Below are 22,730 nucleotides of genomic sequence, written 5' to 3' on the forward strand. Positions count from 1 at the left end.
TGAGCAAGAAAAAAGAAAGCGACTCGACGGAATGACGTGCTCGCGGACGCGAAGGGTTTTCCACTTCGTGCCCGGCGTTCAAATGAGAAGAATTAGAGAGCCTTCCTCTTGTTTTCTTATTTTTTTTTTCTCTTCTCGCGGAGGCGACATCGCATAGAATTTCGATTTTTCTGCCGGGCGACGGGAACGTCGGTGGAGAGACCGAGGTGGTTTTTGGTGAAAGCCGACGACTTCGAGAGGGGAGAGTATATAGGCCGCGTATCGTTTCAGATGTGCTCACAGCTAACGCAATCGTCAAGTCGCCGGTGTCTTTCGAACGAACCGAACACCTGATAGCCGAATACGGTGACCCTTTTTCGTTCTCGGCGCTTCGCGTGAACAAAGGTCTGTCTTTTTCTCGTCGAGGATCTCGGCCGATCCCGGGACGGGCGAGCCGTCAAGCAAAGTAACGCGCTTTATAAGGGAGGACCAGCGGCAGGAAAAAAAGTCACAAGTGCCAAGTGTGTGTGCCAATAGGATTATATCGAGCTGCTCGTTGAGTCGCGACGAGGAAAAGAGGTTTGTGGCCATTTGATATGTGCTAGCCGGTATGTGATTAGTGATAGACTGTAGTGCGTTTCGCCGGATGCGATTGCCGTCACCCGGTTTTTGACGATGAAAGTAAGGGTACAATTTTGGCAGATGAGATCACAGTGCTTGTCAAGCGGACGGAATTTTTTATTTAGAAAAAAAAAAGCGTAAAGTAGCAACGTATAGTGTTGATCAAATAGCGAGAAAGAGAGAGAGAAAGAGTTTCTTCCTGGACCTCTTCAAAAATTGTACTTTTTTTAGACCCGGAATTTGCGTGTCATTTAATGATTCAGTTTCGTCAACCGATTCCGGTAGCCTCGCTAAAAAGTCTGTCGTCGGTATCCGCGATCGTGGCTCCTCTCAAGAGGCAGGTGAGGGAAGCGAGAGGGTTTCCTTGTCTTTCTCTCTTTTCATCTGTCCCACTCGCGCGTGCACACGTCGAAAAGGCAAAAGGGTATGTGGGGTAGCGAGTCAGTGTGTCAGCGTTCTGACGTCTCTCCTCGCGGAGAGGCGCGTCCTTCCTTCTCCGACTCTATGTGTAGAATAAGGCCGCGCGTAGGTAGAGGGAGACCATCTGCCGCGAGACGCGGCGGTTCGTGAAGAAGCGAGAGAAGGCAGTCTAACTTGACGACGGGAATTAAAATCCGCGCTCAAACGAAATCAATACGATTAAGCCGACAATGAGTAAAAAAGCTGATGGCGAAAATCTTCTCTCGTCGCGACGAGACTCTCATCTATCAACCCTTCTCGACTGTTAATATCGTAATGAAGCTGGGTGGTCGCGGGGAAGAGAAAGAGGAGATAATTTTTCAAGGATACCGCGCGCGGCAATTGAACTTTATCCTCTGATCCCCTTAGCGGCGGTCCGTTATGCTTTCTACTAGATTTCCATAAGTTCCTTTTGTCGCGGCATGATTTTCCGCTTTTCTGGACGTGCGATTATGCGATCGCGGCGAGGCTCGTTAGTCGCTGAAATTCAACGCATCGTAATAGTTCCTGCGCGCTTAGAAAGACCACCGAGCGTAATTTCGTGTGCTCAACAGAATAGAAGATCTAGAAATCGCTCATCGGCCGGCTAGTCGTGTGCGAGAGACATTCGCGAATTTTGACGGACGTCGCTCGAGTCTAATAATGCGATGCAATAAAAATTTGAAAATTGCGTAAAATTATTACGATTAAGCGAACGAGCTTATTGTTCGTAAATTTAGTTCCGCCAATTGCTGTCAATCGAAACACAACTCTACTGAAATATTCCGAAATTAAAAAAAAAAGAAAAAATATTAAAGTTTCTAAATTTGTAATTTATAAGTTATTATTCGATTTCGTTAATTATTTCGAATTTTAACGCGGATACTTCTAAATGGCGGAAAGAACGCATTTATAATTTCGCACGTAATTACATTTTTTTTTCTACCGCTCCCGAAGGCAAGTGAAATACATAATTGACGTTGCTCGCAAGTAAGTCAATGTACATTGTAATTTCCTTATCGAGCCGAGATTGTCGTCGCGGCAATTAGCATGCTATTCGAGTTTAATCACAGTAATGACGAATTAAATGACGACTTCAAATTGCGCGTCGCTTTCCCGACTTCTCTCCGACGGAGATTCGCAATGCGTATACGCGAAAAAAATATCTAATACCGCTATAAATATCTCGATCGTGGCTCGCCATCCTCCCGTTCCGAGTCACTTTCACGGGAACGTTGAATTTGGCGCACGGCGGTCTCATGGTGTTCCATGTCGCGTCACTCTTATAGAGTTTCACCTGGCGTGTGTGCCGTGCGTATAACGGTACCGATATTACGTCACGAGCGCCCGCACACCTGTCGCGCGAACAAAGGGTTGCACCACACGGTCCCGGTAAAATAATAACGCGGAAGGAGGGGCCGGGCTCGCGCCTCGCCGCATATCTGATTTCCGTAACGAGGAAACCCGAGCGTCGTAAGACGAGTTCGCTTCGCGAGAATATGTTTAAAAGACCCAGCTTCTTTAGCTATTTTATTTTATTTCGTTTTATGGTAGAATAAAACAGTCGTTTCTCTACAACTCGATCGATGGATTAAATTCTCATATTACGAAAAGTTTCAGGAACTTCCTACGTTGATTACGATTTTGAAAAGTTCCAGAAATTAATTACAATTGGAATAATTTATTAGAACTAAAAAGCAAAAATAACGCACGAGCTAGTCATTTTATCATCCAAGTGAAAATATTACGAATTCGTCCCTTACACGTTGGAAAATATGTGTTTGCGGAAGTCTTTTCCCCGTTCGGCGACTAGGTGTGATTACGCAATCAGCGTTTTGATTAGCAAAAGGAAATCAACAGTAATTATGCGTCGCCGATAAGGAATGAGGTCGCGCTTCACTTGATCGCTTTCTCGTGCTTTTCGTGCTATTTCGTAGGTATTTGCACACATAACTCATTACACCTCGGTTCTTTTGCGCCTTCGTGTCATCGTATCTCTCGATAAAAACTCGTGATACGCAATCAAAGATAAATGACGCATATATATAATAATATTATCGTCGCGGTATGATATATATTTGCAACGTAAAATAAAAATAAAATAATCACATATTTACTATGATACTCTACTAAGCTATATCCCCTGCCTGCCAATTATCAGGTTATCAGTTCACGGAGAATTGCTTTCTAAAATTAAAAACTTGTTTATATCTAGATTCTACGTCGCGTGCTCAAAAACAGGATTCTCTTGCCTGCATACGCGCGTCTTAGATTCTACATATATAAATGTCTATATAAATGTCATCTTTCCTTTCTCTCTCTCTCTCTCTCTTCCTCTTTCTTTTAAATATCGGACTTTTCTTTCGGCTATTTCTCAGACTGTCAGATTGTACGGTTTCTCGAGTGCCACGGGCGCTCGTCTCTGTATGCATATGTAAATGCCGGAATACGTGTAAATACCGGATTTTATAGCGTGCGTAAGTAGGCAGGTCCCTCTTCTTTTCTCTGCGGAAGATCCTCGTCACACTGGGCGATTTGGGTCTCCGGAACGAGATTCTCCGGCCCCTCCGGAATAGATCGCTTCGTGCGGACTCACGATTTTCGATAGGACACCACTGGCAATTAATTTTCGAGGCCGCTTTCTCTGAATAGTCCGCCTTTCTATCGATATACTTTTTCGGAGATACCGGTGGGCCCGTTCGAAATTTATTTTAATATTAATTATTAAAAGCACTTTTCAATTGAGTCAAACTGCCTTTTGCTGAAAAATCGCATTAAATAGATCTGGAAAATGTCGAGGCAGAATAAAAGTGCAATGTGCGGATCTGTTTAACGGAAATATTTGTGCTGCACCGTAATCTTCGTGCTTGGGAAATTAAACGTCGAGAAAAAGAAGAGAGAGATAGAGAGAGATAGAGAGAGAGAGAGAGAGAGAGAAAGAGAGAGAGAGAGAGAGAAAGAAAAGAAGTCTAGGCGAAAGAGAACGCGTTTACTCGCACTTTCATGTATTATCTACCGTATCGTTATCCCTCGACGTGCGTCGGTTACCATACGCCATTTCCGGATGGACGAGTTAGCACCCGTGCGGGTGAGAAATCCAGGTCAGACCCATTGCCGTCAGTTAGCTTTCGAGTTTTGTTCTTATCAATCGTGGCATTACGCAAATACAAAGACCGTGCTCTCACAAAGAGATTTCAAGAAATGAAAACGAAATCGTCGGACAATGCGAGCGAACCTCGGAAGTGCATCTAACAAGTATTCGTGAATAATCGGTTAAACAAACCCGCTCCAATCAGCCGTTTATTGCAATTATTATTTGCATATGAATTTTTTGTCAAACGTTATAGATTGTTTGACGTTCGCAAATCGCGAGGGTGAGGGCAAATAAAGCTTTCGCGAAGGAAAATCCGTTTCCAAAGAATACGTGACAGACGCAGCGCGGATCGCTTCCGTATTCCGCGCGAGTATTAGGAAATCTTGTGCATCGCTCGGCTCCTTACTCTCGGGATATATGACACCGTCCGGAGGACGATTCGCGAAATTGGACTTAGGAAAGATCAGCAATCGTTCGTGTGCCGTGACTCAATTCTCAAACGCTGGAGCGTCCCGGATGTGATGGGGGACGCTTGCGATTTCCACTTGCGCGAATCTTTCGAAATTGGAGGCCAGAAGGCGCGTTTTGCAGCGCGACGCGCAACCGCTTCCGGTTTCCATCGGGATATCGTGACGACATCGTGTTATTCGAGTCACGAGTTGAATATCGCAGACGAGCAGTTTCATCTTTCTCTCTTCATCTCCGTTTCTCTATTACGACGAGCGAAAGGTTCACGTCCCGAAATGCTGCTGTCTAAGAAAAAAAAAAAAAAAAGAAAAGAAAAAAAAACAAAGATTTACGAACAAGTCCTCGATTTGTCTTGGTTGCGGCGTAGACACTCGAAATTTTCACATGTGATTTCTGCGAGCCATTCTTCGCGTTACTTTCCCGCGGTATTTCTAATTTCAACTTTTTCAAAAATCTTTTCTTCGCATTTTGAAAAACTGCGACGGAGACGCGGATGTGTCTCATCCCGTACAAGTCTCTCACCTGTGCCGTGAGGTTTCCGCCACTTTTGGAAGGAGGAGAAGAGAAAGGGGAGGAATACGAGCGAAAAAAAGAGTAGGAACGATCGGGTGCAATGGTGGGAGCGACGGCGGGCCCGTTTGGACTTTACGTTACGCTCGCGAGGGAAGAAGGACGAGGGGGTCGGTGGACGAACGCGATCGAGATCTTCAGTAGGTCACTGGGACGTGGCTCGTGGCCGAGACGAGTGCGGCTCGCACTTCAGTCGATTCCCGTCGGCCAGGAAAATAACCTCTGGGCCCGTCGAGTCCTCGCGGTCGCATACGAGAAAAAAAAACGAAAAAAAAAGGAAAAAAAAAACGAAAAAAGATTCGCGGGAGAGAAGAAAACGGAACAGACTCGATGAGGGCCAATTGACGCGAGTTGTTGGAGCGTTCGCGCTACGGTCGGTGCATTTGTCGGCTCGTCAAGGGGGAAAAGCAGGTGATTTTCGCGGGAGAATCGGCCAAAGTGACCGCGGGCTTCTTCGGTGGGCGCCCAGGGACCCGGAACCACGCAACGAGGTGCATCGATTAATGCCTTCCGGAGGGACTGGTCCCTTCGAACCGCGTCTCGCATTCCAGAGGGAACCTTCGTAGTCCTCGCGTGCGTTTGTACGTTCAGGATATATTCTCCAGCCGTCGCAAATTCTTTGTCGTTTGCGAGCGTCAAGATTCCGGGATCGAATTTCGGTAAATGGACGTGGGGTACAATTGCCTGTTTCTCGTTGTTGCAAATTGTGATGGCCACTAATTGGGAAGGTTTTCACGTTTCGAGTGCATGGTAACGTTTGCGCGGTGCTGCGTTTGCTTTTTAGATCATTTCGGAGGATTAAATAAATTGTGCGAAAACTTGTGACCGTAAGTTTCGTGAAACTCTCAGCGCGCTTCTTCGTGCGGTCATAAACCGGATATATGTGGCACTCGGATTAGCGATAAAGTTTGTGCGCTCTTGCTCTTGCACTTTTAATTAATATTTATCGGAATTAAATTCGATTATTTACCCTGGATATGTTATCGAATTAAAATGACGTCAAACAAACTCCTGTCATTGATGATTTAATGATACTTGAAAATGTATTCCTTTCGGAAGAGATGGACCGCGCGAGATTTGCGATAACCGAGTTATTTTTCAGGACTTTTTTTCTTTTCGTTACAGAGAAGACACGCGCATGATGGAGAGGACGTGGCGGAATATATGGAAGACGGCTTTTATTTTATTGCTGCCTTTACTATTGGCCGTGAGTGAAGTTAATTTATCATAAATTAATTATAAAATTAAACTGCTATTTCCCATTTTATTTGCAAATAATTTGGACATGAAGTAACCTTCAATATCTTCACCAATCTTATAAAAGTTTCAGCATCTCGACACTCTCTCAGCTTACTTCTTCTTTAAACTTTATACTGGATAATAACAATTCAATTAAGAATTAAAACAAATAAGGCCTTTAAATGTTTAACAATTGTAAATTACTAATTCACTTGCCTTCGTTCGTGTCATTTTTCAACATAAATGAGTACGATATTAATGTTAGAATCATCTCGCAAATAAGTCCGACGAGTCAATTTATCGGGTGCATTTCGATTTTCTTCTTCGCGAGAGGCCGATTGCTGCGTCGCGGGCGTGATGCATCCGTTCGGTAATACCCTCCATGGTAAATTTGCGTGCCACTACCATCGACATTGTAATCCCGTCGCGCAATAATTCTCAGTCGAACAACGAAGATTACTGTTCGCGGTTAGAGCGCACTCTCCGTCCCTCGGAGTGACAGACGGGTCGTTAATACGGTGACCGTTATACGAAACGGGTGAAGTTATTTACGCACCTGCGTGTCTTTGCGTATCCAGACGTTTCGCGATTCACGCGATTCAGGTTCAAAGATGGAATTGCCAACGATGTACGGCGCCCCACGATTGCAGCCTTCAACGCGTCACATTGTCCGTTTTCGGAACGATTAAGAACAAATTGTTCCGACTTTAGTAAATTTATTTATCCATCATTATTTTTCGACCTAAATAAATTCAGATTTTAGAGACATATATTTAACTAATAACTAAATTTATATAAAAGTTGAAGCAATCGACTTTAAATCCACCGAGAGATATTTTTGTGCGATTTCTGAATCAGTTTTTCGGATAATCAACTTTTCTCATCGCGTTAAAAACATTCGCAGGTATTCTTCCCGACATTCGTCGAGCTCGCCAGATATCTCTTTCCTCTATTCTTTTTTTTTTATTGAAAACTCCGCTTCAAGCGTTCTCGAGTCCTCGGCGTTGAGGATTTATCCGTAGAAACTCTGGCGATGATTCGCGAAGGAGTGATCAAGTTTCGGGCCGCCTCGGCGACCGTTAAAAAAAACTGATGTAACCGTTAAAAAATTCATCTCGACGTAAAAAAAAAAAAAAAAAGACGATACTTCATTGATGCTCGGCGTATCCGCAGGACCGCTATGCGACGTGTGCACGTGCCGCTGGCCGAGAATCAACACGACGTTAAGTTAATGCTTAAGAGGAATCAGCGTAGCCGCGGGCTCTACCTGTGCCACATATATACATATAGCCGCCCAATCAAAAATCTGAATGAAAACCACATCGTGTAATCGGTAAACGTGGCTCGCGGGGACATTCGTTAACGAACGATCGTCTTACTATTGTTTCCACTTACAATTAGTATGGGAATTGGCCTCGCTAATAAATTAATTATCTCCGACAGTCCTGTATTTCCGCGTATTACGTTCGGCTTCGTATTAATTTCAACTTGATATCTGTGCACTATTTAGCCGCGCTATGCGCTTGTTTTTTACCGCGAGACGCCGCGGAAAGCGCGTTGAGCGTAACGACGCTCGACATAACTGATGGATGGGAGAAAACGCGGATCCAACCAATTTGTAATTGGCTTCGATGTCCCACGGGTTTATCGGGGGAACGGAGACGCACCGCGGGTGGGTGGCGCGCGCTGTATTTTACGTGTTTCCTTTCGCGTGGCAGCGTGACGGCGGAGTAGCACCGGCGATGTAGTAATAACGTCGGAGCTCGGCCGGGAGATAAAGTAGGAGGAAATACGCGGCCGGCGTGTCCACATTCGCGTACCTGTTGTGCCGTGCGTGTACCTGCCGTACGTGCGGCCACACATTCTAACCAGCGACGTAGCCGATCCGTCGAACCGAAGATAGTAGGTCACTGCGCCGGACGCAATGCCCTCTTTCAACTATATACTCTCTAGACGGTACTCTCTCTTCTTCTGTTTCCCGCTATCTTTGCTTCTCTCTCCTCTCTCTCTCCCTGTATTTCTTTCTTTCGTTCTTTCTCTCTCTCTTCGTCCTCCCACCTGTCCTCTCTTCTCACGCTTTTTCTTTTACCTGCGTCATCTTTCTCGTCTCCCTCTTCTTCACGCCGGCGCTATTTATCTCTTTCTCCTCTCCATATTCCAAATAACACGGTGCGGCACTGTATCAAATGATACGGTGCAACGTCGCTGTCTCTCTCAAAAAGTTGGCGGAAAAATGTAAAACGAGCTGAAAACGCGTAGCTAAATGAAACGATAGGAGAAACGAATGGATCGATCCATCTTTCAAGAAGTTAAATGTGTACCGATTTAGCGCACCGAGCCGCTTGTCTTCTTGTCGGGCTGTCATTGACAAGGTGTAATGAATGCGAACGAATGCCTGTGTTTGCGACTCTTAACAACGTGCAATCTTGCGGGCGACCGCGAAGCTTCCCACTGCACTTGTTCTAGCGGCCGATCTTGTAATTTGAAATCGTTACCGGTCTCTCCCACTGTTATTTGCAGCCTAACCATCGATGACTGATTCACAAGGTATACCGCTTCGCACTGTACAGTTTTAATTACGTTCTTGTCGAAGAAGCATCCGTAACACTTAATTATCGCCGCGCGTAGATGTGAAATGTCGCGTAAACAAAAATTGTATAAATAAAAATCATATAAATAAAATCGAAGCCTTTAATCGCGACTTTTTCCGTCGCGGCGAGACTCGCTCGTCGTTATTTCGCGGATTAAATTTGATCAGCGACCGCTGGTTGGAAGTTTAATCACGCGGGGAGCGTCGCGGACACGTGGGAACGGACGTCGCGAGGATTAGATAAAAGTTAACGCGCGAGTTGCACGATTGCTCGTCGCCGAACTTGCGGCCGTGACGTTTCGCGCGGTGCCCCTCTTTAATTAAAATCCCAGCCGACGAGTTTTATTCCGCAAAAGTACGCGGCCCGCCGCGCGACTCTCGGCCCGGTTCGCACGCGCGCTTTTGTGCCGCCGCGGCGTTAATCGTCCGCTCTTAATTAGATCGCGCGATTCATCATCGTCTTCCCGCGCCCGCGATACCTCGATAAAAGCCTAGAAAAAAAAACAACGATTCAGGTTTCGGAATTATCCGAAACGGATGATCTGCAAAAGCTGTGCTGGAATTCCGCCTATTCCGCTGCAGACGAGTCTTTCGTTTCTACGAGGGTCCGTTATCGCAAAAGCAAATCGCGTAGGATACGTTCCTATCGTCGTTTTTTTAGCAATCCTGTTTTCTTCCCTGACCGCCAAACTTTTTAATAATTTTTTATTTCTGGCACGAGTCACCGCATCGAAAGTAAATTCCCGACTAGACACCTGCGGAGCGAAAAATCAACGCGGAGATGATTCGCAGCCTGGAAATTCATAGATCGCCGGTTGCTAGCGAAGATAATATTAACGTTTTCAACTAGAGCGATCAATGTCTTTTATTTTATATCCTCGAGTAGAGATGAGTGTTCCACATACATATATCACGTTCTACCTTCTCCAAGCCACTAAGTGCTCCAGTTTTGCGGTTATCGATCATGCATCACCGTCGCGAAGGCACGCATACGAATTTCCTAGTGTTCAATTTTTGGCGCTAATTTCAACCAAGTGCGGGCGTTAATTTATGCGCGCAGCGCAATGAGATGTTGTTTCGCGCAATCGGGCGCAGGTTACGTCACTTTGCAAAATGCGGAGATTGACGTCGGCGCATTAATTTTTTTTTTTTGCCGCGATTGTCTCGCGACGTCAATGCTCTGAGCAGAGTGTTCCGCATAATAGCCTTATCGAAACGTACGCGACATGTAGGTACCGTCGCCGTCTACGTTGAATGACCCGGCCTACTTTTTCACCACCATATACAGGCGGAGAAACATCGCTTGCGTTGCGACTCGGAAATTTCTTCGTGAAAATTTTGTTATCTTACTTTTGATACCCGGGCTGTGTCGAAAGCACGTTGCGTGGACCCGCAGAATCGCCATGCTTTCTAAAATGCGATTAAAGCGGAATCTCTGGAACCGAGGCGTCATATCCGTGACAATTAAGAAGCCCGTTCTGCACACGCGATTCGGTGAAAGTACGTTGTCCAATTGCGAACAATTTGTCGTCTGGCGGACGACAATGGAAAAGTGAAATCAGCCCCTCGTCTTCAGTTCTTTGACCGTAACGCGTTTCGTTAAAGAAAAAATAAATTTTAATCAATTCGAATCGTCCTTAAAAATTATACTATAAAGTCGTGATAGTTAAACTTTGCATTCGCAAAAAAATTCCAACGTATTTCAATTGTACTTTTCCATCTGTCTCAATTTGAGACTAATTTTTGTAATGAAATAAAGCTGGGGATTTTACACTTATTTTAAGATCTCGTAGCTTTTGTTGGACTGCGTCAAATTGTAACTGTTCTTCGGGTTTAAATATAGGTTGCATTAGAATTGCAAGGATGAAGCAAGGAGCTAGGGCATCTGTTTTCAAGATTAATGATTCATCATGAAAGCCGGGCTTGATATTAAGGTTAACGATTTCATGAGAAAGTTATTTTTCGGTAAACGCCAGGAACGCCGCGGAGCCATGAAAAACTCGCGATCACGCTTTTAATCCGTCTATATACCCGAGAAGATTAATAGAACGCAAGAAAGCGTAGTAAAATGAAAAACTATGTTAAATTTCGACAGAGGAAGAATAATAATGCGGGAGATAACAGGTGAACGCATGGAAAGATTCACGGACTAATTAACACTCCACGATCTCGTACACGATTAAGAGACGCTCGTGCCGGAAATTCGGCGGACCGACAGACGCGCTTAACGAGCTTCGTGCGAGCGTAGATCAGACCGCGCACTTCGATTACGCGTACCGTCCGCGTCGTGTTTTTCTAACCAGAAGTGCCCGATCGGACGCAGGTGCAAGTGGAACAAGGAAACGAACAGGTATGCGCACGTTTGTGCAGTTTGTAAACCTACGATGGTCGCGAATCGTCTAGTCGTCGCAACTAGTATCGTCTGATGGCCAATACGCAACGCTTTTTTTTTTTTTTTTTTTCCTCTTTCTTTTTCATCAGCATTCTTCAACACGGAGATAACTTATAATAAATTAAACGTGTGTTAAAATAAATCCTCAATCTCGTTTCAAGTTACCTTTTTATTTGCTTCTGAAGGAAAGCAAAGGATTCGTAAAGAAGAAAGGAGGAAAAAAGAGAATGCGAGGACAAAAATTTGTTCAGTTTTCGCGCATCTTTTCGTCTTTAGTAGTGAACTTTTGAGAACGTAGAATTCGGAGATGTTTTTCTCAAGATCTTTCCCGAGATTTTGTGGAACTTTGGGCGTCGTAAATCGTCGCGTTTGAATGGCGCGAAAGATCGCAGCGATCGGCGAAATTCGCGGAATTTTTATTACAAGCTTGCCTCCGTATCGAACGGAGGAGAAGACGTAAAGGGAAGTGTATCCGTGTCATTTATCGTAACTCAAGAAAAACCGAAGCCCGACAGAAGTATGCCGTCGTCGAAGAAAAGGAGTCGAGACGAACGGAACGACAGCGAGTCGTTGATTTTTGTCACGTTCACGCCTCGGTTAAAACTTGAGCGCGATCCCCGTTATAAGAACCGCAGGACTGTTTCGAAACGTGTACGTGCAGGGTCTCGCAAAGGGCTCTATGTAAATCACCGTCTCGTCCTGCTGCAGCGCGGTCGAAGAGTCTTGAAACTTGCGACACGTCGTGTGTGCTTAACACGCAAATTGAAAAAGTTTTATTCGAACAACTATTGTGTCTTAATACAAAGCCTGACAAGATAAATGCTACTTCGATCGTGTCCGTGTTTTATGATTTTATGATTAATCGCTCTAGCACCTAAATTCTTGCATTCAGTTTCCTATTTGCATCCATAGCTTACATATTGATAAAATAAAATTTCTATATTCTTAAAATTTCTATATCTATTCTAGCAAATTTTAGACAAATCGATAACGCGCCGCGCCAAGTAAGAAATTTCTCGTGGTTTTTATACCATAATGCTGTTCTGTTTCAGGGGGTGCGAAGCGAGGCGCCATTAGTTGACAGTAGCGCACTACCCTTGGAGCACAGATCCGTCTATGGAGCTCCAGCTCAATACGGGCCGCCCGCCGCCCACGAAGAGAACTGGCCGCTAGCGTCGCCCGATACTCCGCAGATCAAGCATCTGCAAGTGCAATGCGAGAAGACACACATGCGGGTGAACATCGAGTTCGATCGGCCCTTCTACGGCATGATCTTCAGCAAGGGCTTCTACTCGGACCCGCACTGCGTCCATCTGAAGCCCGGCACCGGCCATTTGAGCGCGACCTTCGAGATCTTCCTCAATTCGTGCGGCATGAGTTCGTCGGCGAATCATAACGTGGCCGCGTATGGAGCCCCGACGCCGTCCGGCAGCTATGTCGAAAACACGATTATCGTACAGTACGATCCGTACGTGCAGGAGGTGTGGGATCAGGCGCGGAAGCTGCGCTGCACTTGGTACGATTTCTACGAGAAGGCGGTCACCTTCAGGCCGTTCCAGGTCGATATGCTGCACGCGGTCACTGCCAACTTTCTCGGCGATAACCTGCAGTGTTGGATGCAGATACAAGTCGGTAAGGGCCCGTGGGCCAGCGAGGTGTCCGGCATCGTTAAGATCGGTCAGACTATGACGATGGTATTGGCCATCAAAGACGACGAGAACAAGTTCGATATGCTGGTAAGAAACTGCGTCGCTCACGACGGCAAGCGGGCGCCGATTCAGCTGGTCGATCAATACGGCTGCGTGGTCAGACCGAAAATTATGTCCAGGTGAGTTTTGGACTCTGCGGCGACAATAATTTAAATATTTCACAAGTGTATTACAAATTTATATTTGCTCCGCAGGTTCCAAAAGATCAAGAATTTCGGCCCGAGCGCGTCAGTCGTTAGCTTTGCCTACTTCCAAGCTTTCAAGTTTCCCGACAGCATGAACGTGCATTTTCAATGCGTAATCCAAGTCTGCCGGTACAATTGCCCTGAGCCCAAGTGTGGACATCCTGGTCTCGAGTACGGCGTACCTGGCGGCGGTATTACTCACGAATATGGCGCACCGGTCTCGCAGGGTCTCTCTTCGGAGTACGGCGCTCCGCCTGTGCCCGAATATGGGGTGCCGCCGGCTTATCCCGATCCGCGACATCCCAGCGGACCAGCCGGAGCGTACAGGTGAGAAAGCGAGTGAGCGCGTAATTATTGAAGAAAGCTTTTCTACGAAGCGTCCATTAAAATGTTCACCGTCCCACGCGAAAGAAAATCTGTCGAGTTCCATTAAAATTTCTTGCGGCGGATTATAATATTTCTCTGAAGAGGATACTTTATTTTATATAATTCAGGATATTTTCAATAACTTTTAAAACATTTCCGTGCGTCTTTCGCCAAAATATTTCTTGAAATATTTTTAGAAATTACGGAGAGTAATACATTTAGCGCGAGATAGTAGTTAGAGATAAATCGTCGCGGAACGCAAAATATAAATTAATTTCTGGCTGCAGCGAGCCGAATCCGGACGTGGTTCCGGCACCGCAAGCACAGACCTCGTCTTCCTCGCCTAGCTCGACGCCGGGTGACTCCACGGCGAGCAGTTCGCCCCAAAGCCCTCAGGATAATATCCACCTCCCGCCACCCCCTCTGCCTGGCCATTCGGCGGCGTACCAGACTGTAAAGCGCAAAGGAAACGTCGGTACAGAGGAGCTCGAAGGTAACCTAGCCATCCTCGGAGGTAGACCGAGGTCAGTGGAAGGCTTCCCGGCCGAACTCAGAGGCGCCAGAAGGCGAAGGCACGACGAGCCGCACGATTTCGAAAACGACGATAGCGTAAGTATTTTCAATTTGTTTCTTCATTAGCGGAACTTTAAACTTTAACGTCCGGATGACGCTCGATTTCGAAAATTTATCAGCGATGCAGATTGCTAAGAGTTTCCTGTCGATGTTACATTCTACGATACCGTTTGGTATTCTGCTACGATTAGCCGGGCTACAACGCTTACTCTCAATTTTCAGAACACCTATCACACGGTAACTCTGTTCTCTACCCACGTGTACAAGCGGGCGGCGCAAGAAATGACGGACGTCAACACCTCGCGGGTCATTCAAGTGGTCGCCCCGGGTGACGTTAATTTCGCGCTGGGCACGACCAACTCCAGCAACGACACTACCGTAGTAATTCAAAACAGCGCTTCTAGTGACCCGGAAACGATCTGCATGAGCCTGCCGGGCTTCGTGGGCGGCCTGGTGATGCTGCTGCTGGTCGTGGTGGTCGCCTCTCTCGTCGCAGCCTTCCTCTTTGTCAGGGTGCGCGCCGTGGACCGCAAGAACGCCGCGATAGGCGGCGGTGGTTTCGTTCATTCCGTGTACGCACCCGAGAATTGCGGCGTGCCGAATCCGGAGTTCGTCAAGGTTGCTAACTGAAGAGACATACGCGATGCGCAAAATCAAAAAACAACAACAAAAAAAAAAAAAAAAAGAAAAGAAAGGACACTCGTAGGAGAGAAGGAAGAGATCCTTTCCCTTCCGGAGGATCGTCAACCTCGACGACGAGCGGTACTCCGAGACCGCGACGTCACCTCCATCGGGAACGAAACTCGAGAAACGTCACCACACGTTGGAGACTCTCCTCGTCGCAAGTTGCAACCGCGTATTTCTCCTCTTTCTCTCTCTCTCTCTCTCTCTCTCTATCTTTTTTTTCTCTCTCGCTCTCGCTGCTCTTCTATCGTGATAGCCGGCGGCTTCGTGTCTAGTCTAGTCGCGTGAATCCGCGCTCGTCGAATCGAGAGAGAGACAACGACTAGATCGGTGCCGATTGAGGGGGCGCGAGCTCGATCGAAGGGGATTTCCAAGCGTAGAGTGTAATAAGGAGTCCGAATGTAAATAAGGGGTCCGAATACACGATTTAATGAGGAAGTGGCGAAAGACGGGAGGGGAAAGAAAAAGTATAAACGAGAAAGGATCTACTTACGCGTGTTCCGCCGATCGTTCGCGGATCACGTTTTTCCGCTGATCGCCGCGATCGACGGGGTCGCGTGACACAATAACGTGAATATCGCGAGCCGATCTCCATTGAGCTTCGTGGTCACCGCGGTGTTTCGCGTCCAACGGCGGCCGCGGTATCAGGAAGCCAAGGATCGGTCGCGCAATCGCCAGAGTAGTCTCTAAGGAGGGCATTGTAAATAAGCCGTAGTCGGACGGCCCTTCAGGACCCGCTTTCAGGTCTCGCGTCTCTCCGATCACCGTGCGCTAATAATTCTACACGCATCGTATACTTGAAACGAGTGTCTCTCCTTAACGCCCTCGGTCGTACCTCATCGCGTTTTGTCGCGCTGACGAGCTTTCGCGCGCGAGCCCGCGTCGCGACGCTCGGCGTCGTACGCCGACGTCGTCGACGCGATGTTCGGTGGTGTACCGTTACTTTCGCGCTCTCGAATCTCAAGCGGCGTTCTCGCCTTCCGACAGGCACGCTCGTCCCGAAACTCGACCCGCGGAGGTCGTCGCCGAGAGACGCAACCGCTCGTCTTCAGGAGGCTCAAACTCGGAGACCAGCGCGTCCCGGAAGCGAGGCGTGCTTGCTAGGCCGCTTAAGACTCAACGAGAAGACTCTATTTTTATTATTTTCTGTATTTCTAACTCTGTCACTTTCTTTTTTTAACTCTACGTCTCGATCAGCCTAACTTAATTTATTGTTCAAAATTGTACGACGTTACCCTTTTCTTTACTCTACTTTGTTTTAGTACTTAAGATAACCGTCGAGGAATATTCCCAGAACTTGGGAATATGTTTTACGTATGTGTTTTAAACACGCTGACACACACACACACATATACACATACATGCATACATACATACAAGTACCCGTACACGTACACGGAAACCGTGTGACACACATCGATGCGTGAAATGTGTTGTATAATTTATTATACCAGCGCGAAGATTGTATTCACAAGACATCCGTTACAATTAATCGTTTGAGAATTATTTTAATTACATGATCATTTTTATTTATATAATTCTACGCCTTGTTTTTTTTTCTCTCGACCATCCCTCTGTGGAGATTAAAACGAAAAGATTCGATTAATTACAAAGTATTTGTGCTTTCAACCACGAGGCTCAAAATATTCAGCGCTATTCCTAGTCGATCTTGAAGGTTTGTATTTAACGATCGCAACTTTAAAAAAAAAAAAAAGAAGTTTAACTGATATTTTTATTGTCAATAACTTTTGAGTAAAAAATTGAATTTAAGCAAATTATTTTTTTTTACAATAAATGTTCTTTTTAAAAACATTATAATTATAACTATACTACAGATTAAAAGGAATTTTTTATTACAATTATAAATTTGTAATTTATAGTTTATAAATTGTTTTATAATTTATAAAGTATTATTTTAAATAGGCCATCTCTAAATAAGTATTTTCAAACGAGAGAGATACGCTTAGCAAAATACACAACTGCTGTAATTTATTTGCAGCGGGCATTGCCAGACGGCAGTATGTGGCGTAATTAGAATGCTTTGTTTGGATAGAATTCGCTCTACTTTTTTGCCTGACACACTTGCTCCCGACTTCTTCTTGTCGCTTCTCGACAACAGGTTTCTGCACTTCGACGACCTTCTTTTCCTTATTTCTCCAACTGGACGGCGCGCCTTAACATTTCCGGAACCTCGAAGCCAATCAAACGTAATCGGAACGTGATGCGTGCGAACGCTGCTGCTCTATATATGTACATACATAAATCCTCGAAAGCACGTCTCGTCTTTCCGCCGATTCATTGGTGGAAGAAAAATTCCATTCGCAGCCGAATGGCAAACTTTCCCGCGACTTAAAAAAATTCCGTGTAATTTATCAGTTATAGTCATATCGCATTGTTCTCTTTGTAAAAAAATTTTCTAAATCGTTAAAATAAATTTTTTTATCTTGGTTACAAATTTCGAAGATCATGTAAAAAAGGGTTGTTTTTCCATCATACATACATATTGTCATAAATTCGACAGCAAAGTTAAACCAGGTAAAAAATTCTAACTCCACTTGTTTACTCATGATTGATCGAAAATTTATAGGGGAAAAGGGTGTTCGATAAACATCGCTTGCAGTTTTCGAGCACTGACTCTCGGATTTTGCGTTTCGGGTCCGAACGAAGGGAACACAAACCAACGGCGGACGACTGTCCATAAAAATTCCACTGATCTGGTTGTAGGACAGGTTGCAAAAGTAATTAGAGTCTTGAATTGGCGGGCGAAAACGCCACTATGACAGTAATTAAACATTCTTTGTAAATTCTTTTTCCGGGCCACGCCGTTCGTGTCGAAATTAACATCGGTATCGAATATTGCAGAGATCTAACAATAAGATCGTCGATGCTGTCTTCGCTTTTTGATAAATACGCAGCGTCTCAAAGAAGTTGCGTCGCTTTCGCAAACTTACGCAAGAAAATTAACGATGTTTTTGTCGAAGAATAGTTAAAGCTAATAAATTTTCGAAAGTATTACTACAGTTATGCTTTTCAATTCGATATAATTAATGCAAACGGTAATTATTGTAAACAATAATTTGCAAGCATTGTGCCCGCACGTGCGGGATATTCCAGAATTACTAATTATTAATTTGTTAAGTAAATGGCAAAAGGAAATGTGATAGTTGCGCTTTGATATTCGAACATAAATGCCGGAGAGTTGGTGTAACGTGAAAAATAATAAGACTAACGACGCAACCGAGTAACGAGTTTTTATTTTAACAATTTAACGATTATGTAATGCGAGGCGTTTAATTGTCACGTAATTAATACATAAATTAAGGCGCTTAACGAACGACCCATTCCATTTGCATAGACAAACCTGTCAAGGAAGCTGCAGTTGCGAAAATATCCAGCGGTAATGGAATATTCCGTGCAAATCGCATTATGTAAATAACTCGATTACATTTCCGGTTTGCAGGCTCTAACAGCCAATAACGCTGTCGGAATAAAACGACCGGCCGGAATCATCGGGATGGAATCTCGAAAGCGGCATTAATCCGTCGTCGTAATATTCCGCGCTCCTTTCTTTTTTTTCTTTATTTTTTTTTAACCCGGCGCTCAAACAAATTACTGCATCATTTACCGATTAATTGCGCAATATCACACAACCACTGTTACATTGCAGGCTAAAACGCTTGTTTATGATGCCGTCCCATTAACTTCGCTTGCCGATCTAATTGTTTACCCGTTAGCAGCTAATCATGTGCGAAGTTGGTTGTAACATAATTTATTTAGCCCTCTATTCAAACCCTGCTCACTTCTAAATCGCTTTAACCCGGTATCGGCGCGAGCTGACGGACGATACTCATCGCAGCCAGTATTAAATCAATTTAGTAATGTCAACTTCGTTTTCGAGTTACGAAAAAGAATCACAAGATTTTATTTTGTAATTTGAGCGACGGTTTTATTTAAACTAATGCGCACTTGCTTCTTTGCAATCGCTTCTCCCGCCGGTTAGGTTGGATCGCGTTATCGTACCTTTACGTTTTCAGCGCGGGAAATTATTCCTCTTCATTAGGCAGCAAGATGTCCCTTTTCCGCGTCACCAACCAAATCTGTCTTCCCTTAATCTTGCCTCTGGGCCTCTTATTCTTACTTAGACGCGCCGTATCTGCTCGCCCGTCTTTATCTGTTTTCTTTCTCTTTCTGTCTACGCAACCGTGTTTCCTCCGTTTCCGCCTCGACCGTTCTCGCTTTTCGGCCAGTTTCTCCGATATCTTCTTCGCGGCGTTTCTTTCCCCACGATTCGATCCAATCGGTCGATCTTTTCCGCACTGTTATCCGGCAATCGTATCTCGCGTACCTCGCCGCGACATTGTTGATAAGGATTCTTACCGGGATTGTTGCGCTTGCCGCTTTTCCGCCCGTTCTCTTCCTTTTTTTCCACCATCGCGTCCTCCGTTTCCCTTCGTCTCTTTCTTTTTTCCAACCGCGATCTGCGATCTGTTCGTTTTCCTCGTGCACATCACGTTGAGCCGAGCGGCGATCCTACCGGCTCTTATCTACGACCCCGAGCTCGCGCTGACGTGGATTATTGTCACGTTCCCCGCGTATTCTTTCTGTCATCGTGTCGGGATTTCTTTTGCCGCCGCTACGTGCTTCACTTGCCGACGCTTCCGTTTTTCCGTGCCGGAGCAAACGAGCACCACTCCCGACAGATTTTCGTCGATAGGTCCGTTATAATTAGTTTCGATCCGATCGGACGTTCGATCCCGTTTTCGAAGCGACTGCACAGAACGCTGGTGCGATTTTAATTCTTCGCACAGCTCGTTTCTCATAAAAATTAAACTGTACGAGAGCGATTGTTCCTCTTGCTTTTGAAGGCGCGCGATAACGAAGTACCTGAATTTATTAATTTTTTTTCGTCGGGCATATACCATATTATATAACATATATAATATTATATATGTTAATAATTCGCAGTTTACATCGCTATCGCCTGAGATTCGTCGTTGATAACGCCGTCGCGGGATTTACAAATTTTTGTGCGAGATCCGCACGGTTTTTTCTACGAGTAAAATTACCCGCGAGATTTAGGGGGCGTCTTTGTCCAAATACGCGCTGGTGGTTCTGCAGTATTACGAGATATATTATGCAACGCGAAAAATGCTATCTCTCGCGAATTAGCCGGCGCGGCAATAAAATAACTGAAGGGAATTTAGTTGCTTGCATAAGTCGCGGCGCTCATATAATTTACGAGGTCGCGAAATAATTTCGTCCTAACGTAATATTGCCGAGATTTACTCGACGTGTGAAATCGGTACTAGCTTAATTATTTAAATCCGTAAGGATTTACGAGGTGGACATTTATGGCACATTTACAGGCCATTAAAAATAATTTTTGTGCAAGTTAATATATTAACTCACGAGGTTAATAAATGACCGCGCTATTTGTAAGCTTTTATTGAAAACGAAATCGACATTTGGTATTAATAACGAATTGTCTCTCGCGTTGCTTTTTAATTTTGCATTAGGAGCATCGCGCAATTTTCGCCGGCGATTATGGGCGTCATGGTAAATCTTTCTGGCGAATCAGTCTGCCGTTATACCATTTGTTTCGCTGATACCGATCTTGCTCGTAAATCGTCGGTTCCTCGTGACACTTTTTATCGATAAGGCGCAGCACCTGCGACAGGCGACAACTGACATTCGTTACGCAAAATGAGATAACCGCGTTCATTTCAATTTTCGCGATAACCCGCGGTCACCTTTATGTTTACTGCTATTTGCTATGCTAATAAACGCGGTGAAATAAAACAAACGAAGTACCTGAGCGATTTTAGATTTGAAAAGTGTAATTAATGGCGAGAAATAAATATAAGCGGAAAATATTATTTAACTATATAACATAAATTCCTTTTGTTTTATAGAACAGAAGCTTATTCGATTGTGCGAGTATTTCATCGTGCATATAAAGCACTGATTAGCGAGGGGACACTTTTATCAATCGTCTCGATTGCTGGAGGAAATAAAGAAAATAGGGCGAGAACGTTCGCGTTTCGGTGTGCCTGAAAAAGTTCTTTATGGCGCCGGATATAATTTATCGGGCACTCCGAATAAGTTTCCGCACTTTTATATGCGAGTGCGCTCCTACGAAAGTGCAATATTCATTTGAATACGACCGACAGGGGGAACGGGAACGGAGAGAAATAGCGTTGCTGAAATCAACATATCCTACGCGTTTTCGCGTTCAGTTCCCAGTACAATAAAAGTTTATATGGAAGCTAGGTGCGTGCGTGCAGTTGGTGAACAATGCAATAAAAACTTTTCCTACGGACGTGTAAAATGGTTTGTAATAGAGATTATGAAAATGTTTTGAAATAAAGACGCAATCCCGGACGGACTTTGGAGATTCGCGCAGGTTAATTAATTTTCTTAGATATTGCTCTCGAGTCTGCTCGAAGAGAAAAATATAATTATTTTCGAACAAAATCATAATTTTACGATGCTTTTAACAATAAGCATAATCGAATTAATTATAAAAATTTATTTTACATATCTCCGAGTGGAAATTGAGCCTAACCGTTATCTAATAACTAGTCAACCAATTCGTGATTTATCTCGTGATTGTCCAGCATTGAGCCAGAAACGTAATGTTCAAATCGTTCAGGTACTAGACAATTATTACTGAATAATAACGAGCTAAAAAAGCTATTCTTCTCTCGCGTCTATTTCTTTGTAAACCAAATAAATAATACATAAATATTTAAATGCTTCTTCATCGCGCGTTTAATTATTAAACCTCTCAATTATGCAAGGGCGAGATAATTAATGCCATATACGGCTTACGCGCGTTAACGTGAAAAATAGCGGTCGTTCGCGGGTAACGACCGCTGTGCTGGACCGCCGATTATCCCAGTATTTACGGACCGTCGTGCGAAATCGAATTCCCGCATTTGAATGATATAAATTCTGGAAATACAAAATCGTTATCGCGCCGTAGCGATAATCGTATACTGCGAACGGTCTCGCGCACGGCGCCGTTACAGAAAATGGGAGGAGGTTCGCGTAGAATTTTTACGAGACAACATCTCAGCGGCGCGTCGTCCCACGGGGGTCGTGTACTCGCCGGCGCACACACGCTCTAAATTAATATAATATCGCGAAACGTAATGTTAATATCGTTACGCGAGTGGAATGCGTCATATGAAGAGCGCCTCCTTGCCCTCCGTAATAACCGAGAGGTAACGAAGCGCGCTTATTCCACGCGCGTCCTCCTAATAATAGAGAAATTTAAATGGCGCGTTTTCCCGGAGGCCTCGGCGACTCTCCGAGAACAGTTTGAGTTTCGGCCTGTAAAAATGTTGAAAGATCTCGTGAACGTCCGTCGGCAACCACGGATAGCACTCGAGTAAATTTCACAACTGCCCAAGTGGAAATTTATCTAGCTAATCTGATTTTGCAGCTAGTGGTTAGATCGCGCAGATTAAATATATTTCTTAACTAGTGACTAGCTTGGTTCTAGCCATGAATTATAAGAAAGTATTTATTATTTAGTGACTGTCTTCAAAAAATTAAGTCGTCATTTAAAAGAAAAAGAAACAAAATCTGTCTAGTATCGGTCGTTTAGTCATTGTCCAGCCCGGACCATGTATCTAAATAGATCTCTAAACGTTTTTCGCCGTGTACTTGTTTACTGTTGTGTGCTGCATTTACGCAACGCTCGCTCGACTGCCGAATTCGCCGAATTCGCCAGACAAACCGGTTCTCGCCGCCCGCCGCCCGCGATTCCTCCACCTTGCGAACTTGGAGCGCGAGGGACTGACCGGCCGATGTAAAC

At 44.8% G+C, this 22,730-nt stretch overlaps 1 protein-coding gene and 1 pseudogene across 2 annotated transcripts in view; one reads left to right on the forward strand and one right to left on the reverse strand.

The window, feature by feature from the left end:
- Dyl (transmembrane protein dusky-like) overlaps positions 1-14,921 on the forward strand; it is a 38,495-nt gene extending 23,574 nt beyond the window's left edge. Inside the window, exons 1-6 of one of the 2 annotated variants that reach the window (XM_070655727.1) lie at positions 5,157-5,829; positions 6,296-6,377; positions 12,444-13,219; positions 13,295-13,612; positions 13,939-14,260; positions 14,447-14,921. In XM_070655727.1, the coding sequence (XP_070511828.1) occupies positions 6,309-6,377; positions 12,444-13,219; positions 13,295-13,612; positions 13,939-14,260; positions 14,447-14,854 (1,893 nt within the window). In that variant the 5' untranslated portion in view covers positions 5,157-5,829; positions 6,296-6,308 and the 3' untranslated portion in view covers positions 14,855-14,921. Of the gene's footprint in view, positions 1-5,156; positions 5,830-6,295; positions 6,378-12,443; positions 13,220-13,294; positions 13,613-13,938; positions 14,261-14,446 lie in introns of those variants that run through there. The other variant, XM_070655726.1, reaches the window with a different exon arrangement.
- Positions 14,922-18,472: 3,551 nt separating this feature from the next.
- Positions 18,473-20,630, reverse strand: LOC139102182 (pre-mRNA-splicing factor 38B-like; annotated as a pseudogene).
- Between the last annotated feature and the right edge of the window lie 2,100 nt (positions 20,631-22,730).

The sequence above is a fragment of the Cardiocondyla obscurior genome, linkage group LG04 (genome assembly GCF_019399895.1).
Source record: "Cardiocondyla obscurior isolate alpha-2009 linkage group LG04, Cobs3.1, whole genome shotgun sequence".
In the NCBI taxonomy this organism is placed as follows: domain Eukaryota; kingdom Metazoa; phylum Arthropoda; class Insecta; order Hymenoptera; family Formicidae; genus Cardiocondyla; species Cardiocondyla obscurior.